The 14,607-nt window shown below is 43.2% G+C and overlaps 2 protein-coding genes across 2 annotated transcripts; one reads left to right on the top strand and one right to left on the bottom strand.

The window, feature by feature from the left end:
• Positions 1–3,175: 3,175 nt before the first annotated feature.
• Positions 3,176–4,599, top strand: mos (v-mos Moloney murine sarcoma viral oncogene homolog). Its single transcript, XM_033985795.2, has one exon. It carries the CDS (start codon positions 3,264–3,266, stop codon positions 4,257–4,259), a length of 996 nt encoding a protein of 331 aa, XP_033841686.1. The 5' UTR covers positions 3,176–3,263; the 3' UTR covers positions 4,260–4,599.
• Positions 4,600–4,828: 229 nt separating this feature from the next.
• Positions 4,829–13,801, bottom strand: steap2 (STEAP family member 2, metalloreductase). Its single transcript, XM_033985840.2, has 6 exons — positions 13,637–13,801; positions 9,599–10,035; positions 8,524–8,690; positions 7,646–8,173; positions 7,147–7,311; positions 4,829–5,824 (listed from the first exon to the last, which is right to left on the bottom strand). Exons 2-6 carry the CDS (start codon positions 9,978–9,980, stop codon positions 5,537–5,539), a joined length of 1,530 nt encoding a protein of 509 aa, XP_033841731.1. The 5' UTR covers positions 9,981–10,035; positions 13,637–13,801; the 3' UTR covers positions 4,829–5,536.
• Between the last annotated feature and the right edge of the window lie 806 nt (positions 13,802–14,607).

A 14,607-nucleotide genomic window follows, 5' to 3' on the forward strand; every position in this document is an offset into this window, starting at 1 on the left:
GTTTTATGATAATTATGGATGGCTAATTTAGTTAGCTGACAGAACGCAGCTTCCTATATCATCAGTATTTACAGACCGTAGACTGCATATTACTGATTAGGCCTTCACAAACATGTTCTGAAACACATGGGATTCTTGGATTAATTTAGCGACTCAGATTTCAGTCGTTCTTCAATTCTTAAAGGCACAGTACCTGATTTTCTTGGTCTTAAAAAATGTGAAAAACAGAACAAGTTCATTTTAAATAGTTTGCAGTGGTCCTCACTTACCTTATGCATTCTGAACATCCTAATTATTCACCAAGATGACAGTACTTTTTACAACTTTGAGAGACCAGAGTGGAGTTTTGCATAGAAGAAGCTAACATCAACTAGCATTCTAACACACACTTCCTGATTGTCAGACAATAAAATGCTTAATAATTAGATACAGACAGTACATAGCAGACTTATTTTGACCCCAAGAGCTGTGCATAATAATAATAATAATAATAATGGATTTAATTTATATAGTGCTTTTTGGACACTCAAAGACACTTTACAGTGCATTATTCATTCACTCCATACTTGGTGGTGGTAAGCTACTATTGTAGCCACATCTGCCCTGGTGCAAACTGATGGAAGCGAGGCTGCCAATTTGCGCCATTGACCCTTCCAACTACCACCAGCATCCACTCACACTTTCAAACTATTTTTATACAATATTTGCTTTCTAGGGCAAGACACATTTTGCTTAAATACATGGGGAAAAAATTGGTACAGAGACTATATTGCGCTATTTTCTGATCTATGTTATAATGTTGTTTCCTCATCAAAAACATATCTGGAGTTGTTTTGTTTCATTCGGACATGTTTAACACACAAACCCTGCATATTTAAGGTGATGGCTTCTTCTCTGAAACAAAAAAACACTAATTTTCACCTTGTGATGTCGTGTGTTAATACAGGAAGTGCTCCACTGTGTCTTTAAAGTCCATACACCTTCATTAGGATCATTTGAATGATACTACTGAACTAAAGGTAAAAGGTAGCCATTAACTTGAAAACTACCACTTCATGATATCACAAGGTGGAATAGAGCTTTTTAGGGATGTAGACAGACTAATAGACCAGAATTACTCAAACGTGTGAATGAAACAAAACACAACTCCAGATATGTTTTTGATGAGGCATTATAACAAGACTTAAGGTTCACAAGAATCCACTATGTGTGATATATAACCTTTAATGCTTCTAAAAGTATTTAAAAGGTGCAATGTGTACTTAATCATTTTGTTTAATATGCAGTCTATGGTCTAAGGTCAAATTGAATGTGATTGAAACTGCTTGACAATTGTCGACAACATTTTCAATTTCAGTGAGGTTATACAGAGCCCTCCACTGATACATGCTACCAACAAATTGAACAAAGTACTACCCGAGTGATCTTGAATGTTTTTGCTAAATCTGGATACAAAGGTTATTGAGTTTGGGGTCAGAAAGTCCCAAAAAATACAACACAAACGTTGATCAAGGCAGGGTTACTATTGGTGGGGGCACTGGATGTAAAGGAACTGTATAAACATCTGTCATGTTGAGTGTTTCTCATGTTTGTTGTACCGTGAATCTGAATGTTTGGGACTGAACTATAGCTGCTATAACACACTGACTCTCCTCAAGGTGCTAAGTCCGATTTCTTTCTCTCAATCTCTATTCATCTTTCTGTCCTCTGCATCCTGACATCATACTGTGATTTTGGACACTCAATGCCTGTATTCCTGTAGCCCCATGCTGCTTGGTTCTGGAGGTCCCTCTGATCACTGACAGTAGACAGTAGTAATAGTAGTTGTAGTATTAATTGATGTTATATTGGTACATGATTCTATGGGGATTCACGTCCACTACTTTTCTCCACCTTCTCCTGCTATTGGTCAACCTCCAGCATGCTATCAATAATAATAAGCAATCAAAGTGAACTTATATGCAATATGATGTGTATGCAATATACTGTATGCAATTGAGAAAAAACAATATCAGGCTGTTTCTCTTCATAGCATTAGCTGCCAGCAGTGCCTTAGACCTTTTATATGCTTCCTGAAGTGTTGGACAGTCACTCCACACTGTCAGTGGTCAGAGCAGCACACTGTGAGGGGTTAGATGTACCCCTCAAAGGAGCTATGTGAGAGGTCAGATGTACCCTTCAGAGGAGCTTTGTGAGGGGTCAGATGTACCCTTTAGAGGAGTATTATGAGAGGTTAGATGTACCCCTCAGGAGCACTGTGAGGGGTCAGATGTACCCCTCAGAGAAGCTGTGTGAGGGGTCAGATGTATCCTTCATAGGAGCATGCTGAGGTGTCAGATATACCCCTCAGAGAAGCTTTAAGGGGTTATATGTACCCCTTAGAGGAGCACTGTGAGGGGACAGATATACCCCTCAGAGAAACTTTGTGAGGGGTCAGATGTACCCTTCAGAGGAGCGCACTGAGGGGTCGGATGTACCCCTCAGAGGAGCTCTGTGAGGGGTCAGATGTACCCCTCAGTGGAGCACTGTGTGGGGTCAGATGTACCCCTCAGAGCACTCTGCAGTCACTAGTGTTGCATTCCAGACACATTGGTTTGATTTGTATAACACAGTCCTAATGTTACTCCAGACACACACACTGTTGGGTTGTGTAGTCGTCTGTGTACACTTCAGTTTGGAGGTTGTGTAAAGTGAAATAGAGCTGCGGCTTGTGTCTTTGTAACATGACATCATCCAAAGAGGCAGATTATTTATTGTTTGGCAACGCTGAGTTGATTTCCATACCTTGCTGCTATAAAAAGGGGAGCTGCAGTTGTCAACTTTAGTGTTTGTATATGTTCAATAAAGTGAAAGATCAAACTCTGGTGTGGTGTGGTTTGTGACATGTCACCACATTAACCCAGTGAATATCAAACATCCGTCAATAACAACCCACAGAACTGTCATCGGAGACAGGAGCCCGTGCTTCACATGAGACTGTGGCTGAGTACTGTCCAGCTCAGAGCCCACTGCTCAGACCCCTGAAGTTTGGTTATGATGCGGCACTGGCGCTGGTCTGTGTTCGTTCAGACGTGCTGGCTCTGTCCTTTACGCACGCGCACGAACACATGCGGGGTGATCGGAGGCCGCTGTGTGAGACTGAACCCATTGACCTCAGCTGGAGTAGTGCATCCTCCATCCGCACAGCGTCGCTGTGTCAGCTTACAGTGTTTATCTGTGGCTGTAATGGCGGCGATCAGTGTGGATGCGCCCGCACTGGAGCCATGCCGTCTCCGATCCCCGCGTCCAGGCTGCTGCCCAAGGACCTGTTCCCCAGCGTGGACGCGGGAGCCTGCAGCAGCCCGCTCTTCAAACACGGCACAACTCTGCACATCCCCGCTCCACGGCCTGGCCGCTGCTCCCGGCCCTGGTCCTCGGCGATTCTGTGGTCGGAGCTGCGGACTGTGGGACCGGTGGGTTCGGGAGGCTTTGGCTCGGTCTTCAGGGCGGAGTACCTGGGTCAGAGCGTGGCACTCAAACGGGTCAACAGGTCTACTAAGAACCGCCTAGCCTCTAGACACAGCTTCTGGGCCGAACTGAACGCGGCGCACCTGCGCCACCGGAATATTGCACGCGTTCTCGCTGCCAGCACATGTGTGCCCGCGGAGCCGGAGTACGAGGGTAGTCTCGGGGGCGTGCTGATGGAGCTATGCGTGTCGGACCTACAGCAGATCATCTACGGCACTGATCCCCTGGAGGAGAACCGTTGCTTGCGCTACGCCGAGGACGTGACGCACGGTCTCCGCTTCCTTCACGCGCACGGTGTGCTACATCTGGACATTAAACCTGCGAATCTGCTGCTATCCCAGGACGACGTGGTCAAGATAGCGGATTTTGGCTGCTCCCTGAAGCTGGAGTCCGGGTCAGAGGCTACAGCCGTGAGCCCGCAGCTTAGCCACGTGGGCGGTACATTTACGCACCGCGCACCAGAGCTGCTCAAAGGCGAGCCCGTTTCAGCCAAAGCGGACGTGTTCTCGTTCGCCATCACGCTGTGGCAGCTGCTGACCCGCGACCAGCCGTACGTTGGGGACCGGCAGTACGTCATCTACGCCGTGGTTGCCCACGAGATGCGGCCGCAGCTTCAGGGTCATGCGGTTTTCAGCGGAGCGCGTGGACAAATATACAGTGCGCTGTTGAAGCGCTGCTGGAGCGCTCAACCCCAGAGTAGACCGAGCTCCGAAGAACTACTGCAGCTGCTGCCCAGGGGCCAGGACACGTGACCACTGTGTCCCGTGGACCTCTGGTTCTGAATAAGTGAAAGTTACAGACGTTGTTCCGCAGCGCCCCCTAGAGGACTGATTATATCGCGAGACTGGCAAACATGCACTTTACTGTATGATGTTGTTGTATGTTGTTGTGTTGAGATGTGACTCTGGTCTTTAAATGTTTTCATTAAACTTATTTTATATATCTTTAGCAGCTCTCATTGGTTCCTGTATGTCATATATTGGGCACTGGTACAAACGAGCCATGTGGAGTTTCTTACAGATTTAAACTTTATTGCACAACATTATGGCACAGTGTACACATGGGAGTGCACTGAAATACACCAGGCAGACACATCACCTGTGTGGAGCTGAGGACACACTTTACAGAGCCGGGGATAGGAGCAGGAACGGGGCGGGAGTGGGGACAGGAGCAGGGACAAGGTTGGACAGGGGCAGGAGTGGGGGCAGACTTGACAAAAGCCTGGCTCATTTACAACATTCAGACATAGAAATTGGATGTGAGAGATTGGAAGTGTCTTACCTAAGGACTCACAGGCGTTTGGTATACTGTTTGAAGCTGGGATTCAACCACTGATTTCCCAGTTATAAGACGACTGTCTCATATCCTTTGATATTTTGTACATTATGACCAAAGCATAACTTCAATAAAAATATACACAGACTGCCTTTATAGGGACCTGGTTCACATTAGCATTTTGTATAATTGCATTTCATTTATTTAATATAATTGATTTGACAAGATTATTTTGTTAGTTCATATTGTGATTTGAATGATCTCAGTTAAGAACATGACAGTTGTTACTATTTTATAAGTAAAAATAAGTTTAAATTCAATCTACACTTCAAAAATATAAACCTGTAAAGTGTTTTTATCAGTCTGTTTATGTCACAGTATATACTAGAACAATGGTGATCTATTAGACAGTGTGAAAGAAAGTGAATAAATGAACTAAAGGTAAAAGGTTGCTGTTAACTTGAAAACTACCAATTCATGACACAAGGTGGAACAGAGCATTTTGAGCTTTGAAAATGTAGACAGCCCAATAATGCAGAATTACTCAAACGTGTGAATGAAACAAAACAACTCCAGGTCTGTTTTTGATGAGGTAACAACATTATAACACGGCTTAAAGCTCACAAGAGTCAGTTTTGTGTAATATTGGACCTTTAATGTCTGACTTGAGCAGAATGTTACTGCTGTTTCTGTATCTGGAGCTTGGAACAGTTCGGATCCTGATGTCTCTAATCTACCCTCAAAGCTGGGTTCCTCACATGATGGTAACCCTCTCCGGAGACATAGCAGCCCCCACGGGCTCCAGGCGCGAGGGGCCATCCTGTCGGCTGTCTCGTCCCCTCCGAATCAGGTGTAGTCTGCGGGCCAGGCAGGGTAGCAGCAGCAGCAGCTTGCCCAGCACCACACACACGGGCAGGGCCAGAGCCGGGACAAAGCTGGGGGGCAGGTAGAAGCGGTATGAGTCCCATTGGAAGGCCCTCCTCCAACCGAACAGCAGGCCGTGCAGCGTGGCTATGAGCAGAGCGATGTAGCCCAGAGTCGACTGACAAACACAAAACACACGAAGCTCATAATAGGATATGGAGTCAATCGCACAGCTAACTGTTATGGTTTGAATAGGGCCTGAGAGAGATTGCTAACATACTCAAACATGCATGGAAGACATTTAAACCCGCTTCAGGCATGTTTTTGAGGTGGGAATAGCATTATAATATGTTATAAAATCGATTTTGCATAATACCTCTTTAAGCCTTATCCAGCCATTATAGAAAATGTACCGTCATAGGCCCCACAAAGCACAAGAGGGCCCAAGACTGAATACATGTTAGGTGGTCTAGGTATTTACTAAGCCATACTAAATCTAATAACAAAACTGTATAATCAAAGTCAAAGAAAAGAGAAGTTTGGATAAATTTGGTCATTTTAGAATGGTCTGGATCTATATTTTCTTGTCTAAAATATTTTAGTGTTTTGGTATCAGGAATCAGTATTTAACCTTTTTCTTAGTATCAAAATTTAATTTGAAGTTTTATTGTAACAACACTGTTGTGCCATTTGTCTCGCAGTGGTCCCAGGTTTGATTCTTGGGCATGTTAGGGTCTTTCTGTGCAGAGTTTGCACGTTCTCTCCCTGTCTTGGTGGATTTTCTTGAGGAACTCTGGTTTCACCCTGGGCCCATTTCTAGTTGGCTTAATTTGGAGGTTTATGTCTGTTTGTATTAAGTATAGGATGGAATGGATGGACAAGAATTTCATTTGGGTGTGCAATGCCCACCCTCGTCTATAGCGGTTCTCGTGGGATTGTACAATTTGTGTAACCCTCAGGCTGCATCAGGCATATGCACGCCATTTGTATCTGATGTGACATTTTCATTTGCAGATTCAACACGAACAATACTGACTCCATTATTACCATAAATATGCTCTTGTTATTGACATGACAATAACAGCATGAAATATTTTGTAAAATTTGATTATGCATTGTGCAAAATCATCTTTTTGGAGCTTTCTACCATGTTAAAACATTGTTCATAACATTGCTGTTGTTGTACATGTCATCCATGCATGCTCCCAGCCCCTATCCGAATCCTTACGGTTAACTGTAAGATTTGTCCAATGCTCCACCCACAAAAACGTACAATAATTCTCCATAAACATACAAAAGCATGATACAAAATAAATAAGTTATGTGTTAGTAATTAATACCAAACAGAAGTAAACTACTCCCTCTTTAATGATGTTAAATCACTGAGTGAAAAGTACACTGTAAAATATGAAAAAGGCACTTGTGTTTCTAATTCCTAGTGTAGTATTCAGGTAAGTTCACAAGGGGGCATAACATTGAACCATGCCAGCCCTGGGTCACCTGTATGAAGCTGAACTCCCTCCAGTTGAGGGCCATGTGGACAGAGGGCAGGGATGTGACAGCGAGCAGAGACAGCAGACCCAGGCTCATGACCCCAAAGGACACATACATCTCCACACGCCACACCTCCTCCTCATTCCACGTGCTCTCCACATCCGCATGGACCTAGAGAAGAAGACAAGAGCAGGGAGTAGACCATGAAGAAGAACATGGGGATGAACATCGAGAAGAACATAAACAGGAACATGGAGAAGAACACGGGTCTCAGGTCGTCTCCTCTGTCTTCATGATCTTTTTTAAAAAAATCTCTTTTTAACATGTGAAATAGTTGTTTTCAATCAGCTGATGGACCTGGAATTGATATCACACTTCACAGCTCTATTCCCTGACTGTTTGACTGTTTTGTCGCTGACCTGTTGATCGGACATTATGCTGTATGACTGTTGCGTGGTAGGACTGTTAGTAGGACATTATATTTTCTGACTGTTGCGTTGCTGACCTGTTGGTAGGCGGTGTTGAGCAGCTGGTACCTCTCGGACCTCCTCATGGGCAGGCACAGGCTGTAGAGCACGTGCACCGCTGCCAGGAAGAAGCTGAGCAGACCCAGCTGTTTGCGACTGCGCAGCCAGCCCTCCAGCCAGCCTGGGAACTGTCGGTACTTTGTCCCATAGTACAACTGATGCCCCGCCGCCACCTGCCCTGCCAGGTACACTAGTGCTAGAAGCGTGATGGCCACTGCGGGCAGGGTACGGTTGACAACTTCCATGGGGATCTTGTAAAAGTCGCTCTGCCGGGACTGGACGTATGGGTGAATGACGTCCCGCACAAAGGAGTAGGAGAAAAAGAAGATGGAGAGAGCCACAGCGGCCAGCACAGGACCCCTCCAGCCGGGAAAGAGGCGCAGGGGCATGGTCTCGATGTCCCGGGACCAGCTCAGTGGTCCCATGTCCACAGGCCGGAAGTGCAGCAGCCGTGCCAACTCCATAACCTGCTGCCGCGCCCACACGCTGTCACTGCAGATATACACCTGTGGAGGAAAGGGTCACTGCAGATGTGCTGGCATGTAATATGTGTGATACCCACATGTGTACTGGTGTGAAGCCCATGTGATACTCATGTGTGTGCTGGTGTGTAGTCTGTGTGATACCCACATGTTTGCTGGCATACACTGTGTGATACCAACATGTGTGCTGGCGTGTAGTGTGTGTAATACCTGCGTGTGCTGGAGTGTAGTGTGTGATACCCACGTGTGTACTGGCGTGTAGCCTATGTGATACTCATGTGTGTGCTGTCGTGTGGTGTGATACCCACGTGTGTGGTGGTGTGTATTCCCTGTTATATTCATGTGTGTGCTGGTGTATAGTCTGTGATACTCACGTGTGTGCTGGCATCCAGGGGGTAGCTTTGCTGCATGGCCCAGGCGGAGATGACGTTGAAGCCTTTGACCACAGTGCAGGAGGGCAGCAGAGAGGACAGGTACTCTGCGTTGGACTCAGGGTACTGGTTCACTCTCCTGTTGTTACTTACATCTACCAGGATCTTACCTGTGCATCAAACAACAGGATGGAACTGTAATAATCACAAACTGTCAATCTACTGTGAGCAGATACTTTTTAGGGATCCCATTCACAGTGAAGCCTGACAAAATCGTCCTCAAAAAAAAGCTGCAATAGGGTTTCAGAATGATGAAAAATTAGGATCGTTGCTATGGTGATTAACAATTTCCAAGAACTGTATGTAGATTTAAAAAAGGTTTTACAATCACAACTGAACCTGGGTAACCAGTGCCTTAACCTGCAGATCGAGGGTACATTTTTTTCACATTTTTTCATCATTTTTTCATTCATGTGAAACTCCAGAATTCACTCACTGAGCTGCAGAGGTGGCGCTAGCACTGACTAATGATTGGCTGCAGATGCTGAGGTTTAGGTTTTGATGCTTCGGATCAGAGAGTCCCTTTAAGTTTAAACCTCCTGGATTCCAGCATTGAAACTGGCAGATCCTCACATGAGAGACTCATGTGAGGCTCAGAATGCAGAGCCTGTGATTTGATATCTGAACCAAAAAATACTGAATTATAACATAAATAAATGGGACATATGGGAGTGTCAGGTTAATGAATTTTATAAACAAAATTTGACATGCAATTCATTTAAAACTAAAAATAATACATTTTAAATGGGGAAAAGGTCTTTCATGAATTATATAGTATAAATACCATTCACAAATCCAAAATGTTTAACTGCAATTGGGCGGAAAATATTTAAAATCTACAGATCTTGTGGCGTGATCAGATTTAATGGGGTAATGGACCTTGATGAGATTCTTCAGTGGATTTTCATGTAAGATATTTCTTAATGGATACAATAATACCAGCTCTATTCCCCATGTGAAAGTGCTTAGGTCAAGAGTCAGAACATAGTACAGTGTGTAAACCACTGTGGTACTGTACCCTCCAGCAGATGTTTGAGGTCCCACAGCACAGAGTAGTGTTCCCTGCGGATGGCCAGAAACACGATGTTGGCCTTCCCCACCGCGTCCTCATAGTGCGTCACGTCCACCACATGAGGAAAGCAATGAGCTGCCTGCTTGGGTCTGCGGCTGCCCACCACGACATGGAAGCCCCCACGCAGCAGTCGGAGGGCCAGTGCTCTGGAGAAGTCGCCTGAGCCCAAGATGGTGATGGTGGGCAGGGGAGAGGGGCTGGAGGGCCCGGAGGGTGCGGGAGGGCTCGAGGCTGCACCGTAGCCATTCCTCAGAGGGGTCAGGAAGTGTGAGGAGGAGGAGGTGAGGAAGACTGGGGTTCTGCTGCTGCTCATGGACAGATTCTCCATCGTTGTGCTGTGCAGGTCTGCTCCTGCTCAAAGGGCTGGGGGTCTGGGACGGAATCTACAACATGAGACACAGAACAGAGCCGGGTCAGCCAGCAGAACAGCACAATATATCGGAAAACAGGGCTGGGAATTACAGGGTCCCTCACGATTCACAACGATAGATGGCTGACGATACGATATTATCATGATATGGTGATGCATGTGATAATCAGAATATATTGTACAAGATATATTGTTGTTTTTTAAGAACCAAATATATTTTAGCAACAATATATCTTTGTTACACCACTACTTCTGCAAAGTTAATATGAAATACAGCTATTAAATATATTATTGTGAATATGTTGTGTATATTACATAAACAAGTTTCCTTCCACTAAAAAATTGCTAAAAAATACCAAAAAATATTCTTGGCAATTATATATATTTTGATACAGCAGCCCACAATAACAACTGTATTGTATTACGAAATTTAGTATCACAATATTTAGTATTTTTGCACACCCTTATTGGAAATGTACCAATATCACAATATTAGCTGACGTAGTAATCAGTATCAAGGTTAATAACTCCATCTGATACTGTTTATATATATATATATATATATAGTTATGTTAAATTAATTAAAATGTAATCATGCCTAATAATTCCTAATAATGCCTAATAATTCCTAATTTCCAAAATTAGCCTTGATTTAGTCCTGGATTTGTCTTTTTATTTTGACAGAGTTTAAATTAAAGCATGTATTTTTGTTTTGTTTTAATATAACTGAAATTATTGAGTAAAAAAATGTATTCAAATAACGCAACAATATCGCCATTCTTAACAGCCATATTGCATATTGTAAAAATTTCCAATAATGTGCAGCCCTATCAGTCGTATAATTCCCTTGTACTGTTTAGTTACAGAATACTGCAAACTAGAGTATTATCACATTCACAAGACAGAAATAAACCTTCCCTGAATTGGTTTAGAACAGGGGTCACCAACCTTTTTTAATCTGAGAGCTACTTTATGGGCACTGAGTCATACGAAGGGCTACCAGTTTGAGACGCTCTTCTGAAATAACACATTTTCTCAGTTTGCCTTTAGTTAAACATTATTAATAATGATAAATGATAATCATCTATGTGAACACACTGATCATGTTGCAAGACACTGATCACATTAATGATTTCTCAAAATAATTATCAACAATGAGCAAGGAGGGAAACAGATATCAGTATTCAGCACTTTAACTTTACTAACCTTAGTAATTGTTACATTTCCAGATGACACTTACATCACTACATCTCATAGGAGAAGTGTCCCATTTTCACTATCCATTATGTAATGTTAAAGAAAAATAAGCTTTCGTATTTTTGTGTGACTTTTTCACCGGTGTCGTGAAAAAAGCCTGTTGTTTACCCCAAACTGCGTTTAGCTCTGGGCTTGTTCTGCCCATAGTGTGGGGAGTGTGCGTCCCCGTGGGTAGTGCGCGTCCCCGTGGGTAGTTAGTGTGGAGTTTTGTGAGACGTAGTGAAGTGTCCCTCCACATTGTGCCGCTTTGCCGTCACCACAGTCGCTCCGCAGATGAGATACGTGCAGGTTTCTTTTACAGTCTTAAATTGTTGTGAAAGTGATCTCTTTATTTTCTACCATGTTTTGGAGTAAGAAACTGCTTTCAGCGCATCCTCACAGCGCTCGCGAGCGGAGCACTAGTTTTGTCACGTGCACAATACTGACTTTTGAAGTGAGTAGGTCAAAGTTCACCTTAACTTATCTAAACTTCACGTATAATGAACATATGTTTAAGATATTGTCATTTTTAAATCTATATAAACGCAAGGGTGACAGAAAAAAAATAGCAACAGAATAAAATTTAATTTTAGATGCAGCTCATTATTGCGTTGTGCTATTTTTACAACCGGTCTGTGGGCGACTCATGTGGGGCTTGGGGGCGACATGGCACCTGCGGGCACAGGGTTGGTGACCCCTGGTTTAGAATGATCTTGAGCTGTATGAGAACAAGTATAAGACACAGTATACACCCATGGACCACTATGGAATATACCTGGACGACTGAGGGATTACACAGATATAAGGCCACATGGGAATATACAAGAAAGTACTATGGTTTAATGTTGAAAATCACATTCTATTGTCTAAAGAAAGAGTATTTTTTATTATCATCGTGGCATTGGGATCAGTATTGAGTCTATTCCTTAGTATCGAAATCACATTTGAAATTGGCAACACAAATGCATACCTGCATTTGAAAAGTATTTTGAAACATATTTCATGGCCCACTGTATTCTAAATACTAAATTGCACTTGCACATTTTCTAGTTTTCTTATAGCCGTGTAGGTTGAAGCAAACATGACATGATCAAGCAGCCTATTACAATGTATTCCTCTGATTTTAAGCAAGTAACTGAATGTAATTGAAAGTAATTTGAACCAAATGAAAGAGTAACTACAGGGTTACTCAAAATAAGCAGGCTACACTGTAAATTCTCAAAAGTTAAAAACAGTGATATTAATATTGTATACTGCTAATTTTTTTAATCTCTTCAGTAGTTAAATAAATCAGAGTTGTTTCAAAAAGATCAGAGTCATATTTCTCCCAGTGCTGGTGTTAATACCCACAGATTCAAATAAAGAGAGCAAAACTAAACATACACTAAACACAGCAGCCATGACAAGTGATATGACTAGTTCAGTGTTGACTATCAAGAGAGTTTACTCAAATAAGTTGAATCAAATGTGCATGTTTTGTCATTTAAAAAATCCAACTGCATTTTTTTTAAGTGTTGAGTAGGATGAATTTTTTTGTCTATAACTCTAAACCAGATTACTCTCTGTAGAGATAATATTGCACAGTGTTAAAGCTCCTCCAAATGCCACAGTGTTCACAGAGTCAAACACTGACTCTGTCCTAACAGACTCTGAAAAATTAACTTTGTCTCAAGAGTAAACTCACAAGGAACAGGACCATGTGTTCACTGAAGTAGTGTTGGAAAATAGTGATACACTTACACTTCATATTGTACTGTGTATTCTGGACTTGTATTCAGTACCCGTAGCCTAGTTACTCTCAAATGGTCTAGATTTCCACTGATGAATTGCAACAAAGGAGCACAGCTTTTACAGCAGCTGAGCATCAGTATTTATTAAATTTATGGTAGTTGAAATTGTCAGCACAACTACTGGTAAAGTAGTTTTTGCTCACAAGTTTAGCAATATCCAAATATCATGACATCTTTAACCTGGATCATGACAGCAGCTCTATTCTACAGAGTCAGACAACTGTAGCCAAAGGCACTACCTGTGGACAAATGAGCTTTACAGAAGATAAAACTTGATCCATAACAGCACTTTACTTAAGCCCCGCCCTACCCCACGTGTTGCCAGCACAATTCAATGAGGCCTTTGCGTTGTGTCATCAAATGCTTTCAGCTGATAATCAGCACACAGACAAACTCACACTCACTGTGATGAGGTGGGTTAAGCGACGGTACAGGCCTCATAAAGCATCGCGCTACACGTGCGTGACAGAAGACGCGCTGCTCGACCTTGGCCGCGCACGCGGAGGACGTTCACCTGTAGCATCCTCACGCGCACGTATCCTGCTCTGTGCACACGCACCGTCAGCATGTAATGCGTCACTCACTGACCTGGAGCTGTCAGGAGAGCCTCGCAGGTCCCCGCGCTGTGCGAACATGGTACAACAGCTGCCCGCCATCCTCCTGCCTCGCCAGCCCTGGTGCTACCGTCTCGTGCCACCGTCTCGTGCCACCGCCTCCTGCGCCGCCCGCCGCCTCTGAGCTGTGGCCGCGTTCAGGCTCCAGTCGGCCGCTTCAGCATTGTGCGCGTTCTGGCTTCTGCCGCTCCTCCTACCGCCTCTAGCTGCTGCGTTCACGCTCCTACTGCCTGTTTCAGATGCTTCAAATAATATCAGTCAAGTGAGCCGCTCAGATTTTGATTGCGCATTTTTACGGTTACTTGAGGGAACAGTAGTAGTAGGCCTAGTCCTAAACTAGAATGGCAAATTTCAAACAAATATAAATGTAAAGGTTTTTGTTTTATTATGCCAAACTATAGCCTAATCATAAAATAAAATTTTACATTCTCAATCTCTTTATTTCCCTTGCAAAACGGCCAGCCTACAGACATAGGTCTACACTGAATTTTCCAGCAGAATGTAGCCCACTGTAGAAAGGTAATACAAAAATAAATAATTATATATATATATATATATATATATATATTTTTTTTTTTTTTTCCCTCTTTCAACTTTTCCCATATAAATTAAATTCCAAAGTAGGCGTCGTTCTCTTGTCTGTAGCATTTTTGCTTCTCCTTATATTAGCCTATATCTATTGTACGTACTTATTGTTTAGGTCCTTTTTAATGATTGATTTCTGTGGCAGCAGCATGTTTAGCAGTGACAAAAAGGAGGTCTGTTTGGGTGTTACAAACGGCCTACTCTGTTTCCTGCAGTTGCACAAAATATCCACAAGAGGTCAGTCTAAGACTACATATAAATTTAGGTAAGACGTGTAAAATGGGCCACATAACAATTAACGGTCACTCACAGTAGGCCTATGTGTAGTAAGGCTCTCAATTTATTACCTCCTCTATCAAT

This window comes from Periophthalmus magnuspinnatus, chromosome 20 (assembly GCF_009829125.3).
Source record: "Periophthalmus magnuspinnatus isolate fPerMag1 chromosome 20, fPerMag1.2.pri, whole genome shotgun sequence".
NCBI lineage: Eukaryota > Metazoa > Chordata > Actinopteri > Gobiiformes > Gobiidae > Periophthalmus > Periophthalmus magnuspinnatus.

What these genes read in the sequence shown, in the direction of transcription:
- mos (XM_033985795.2), top strand. Translation starts at nt 3,264, where the DNA reads ATGCCGTCTCCGATCCCCGCGTCCAGGCTGCTGCCCAAGGACCTGTTC.
- steap2 (XM_033985840.2), bottom strand. Translation starts at nt 9,980, where the DNA reads ATGGAGAATCTGTCCATGAGCAGCAGCAGAACCCCAGTCTTCCTCACC. An exon ending in TCAACACCGCCTACCAACAG is followed by an intron (nt 7,312 to 7,645) that starts GTCAGCAACGCA and finishes CTTCTTCTCTAG; the next exon opens with GTCCATGCGGATGTGGAGAG. An exon ending in GGGAGTTCAGCTTCATACAG is followed by an intron (nt 5,825 to 7,146) that starts GTGACCCAGGGC and finishes TGTGTTTGTCAG; the next exon opens with TCGACTCTGGGCTACATCGC.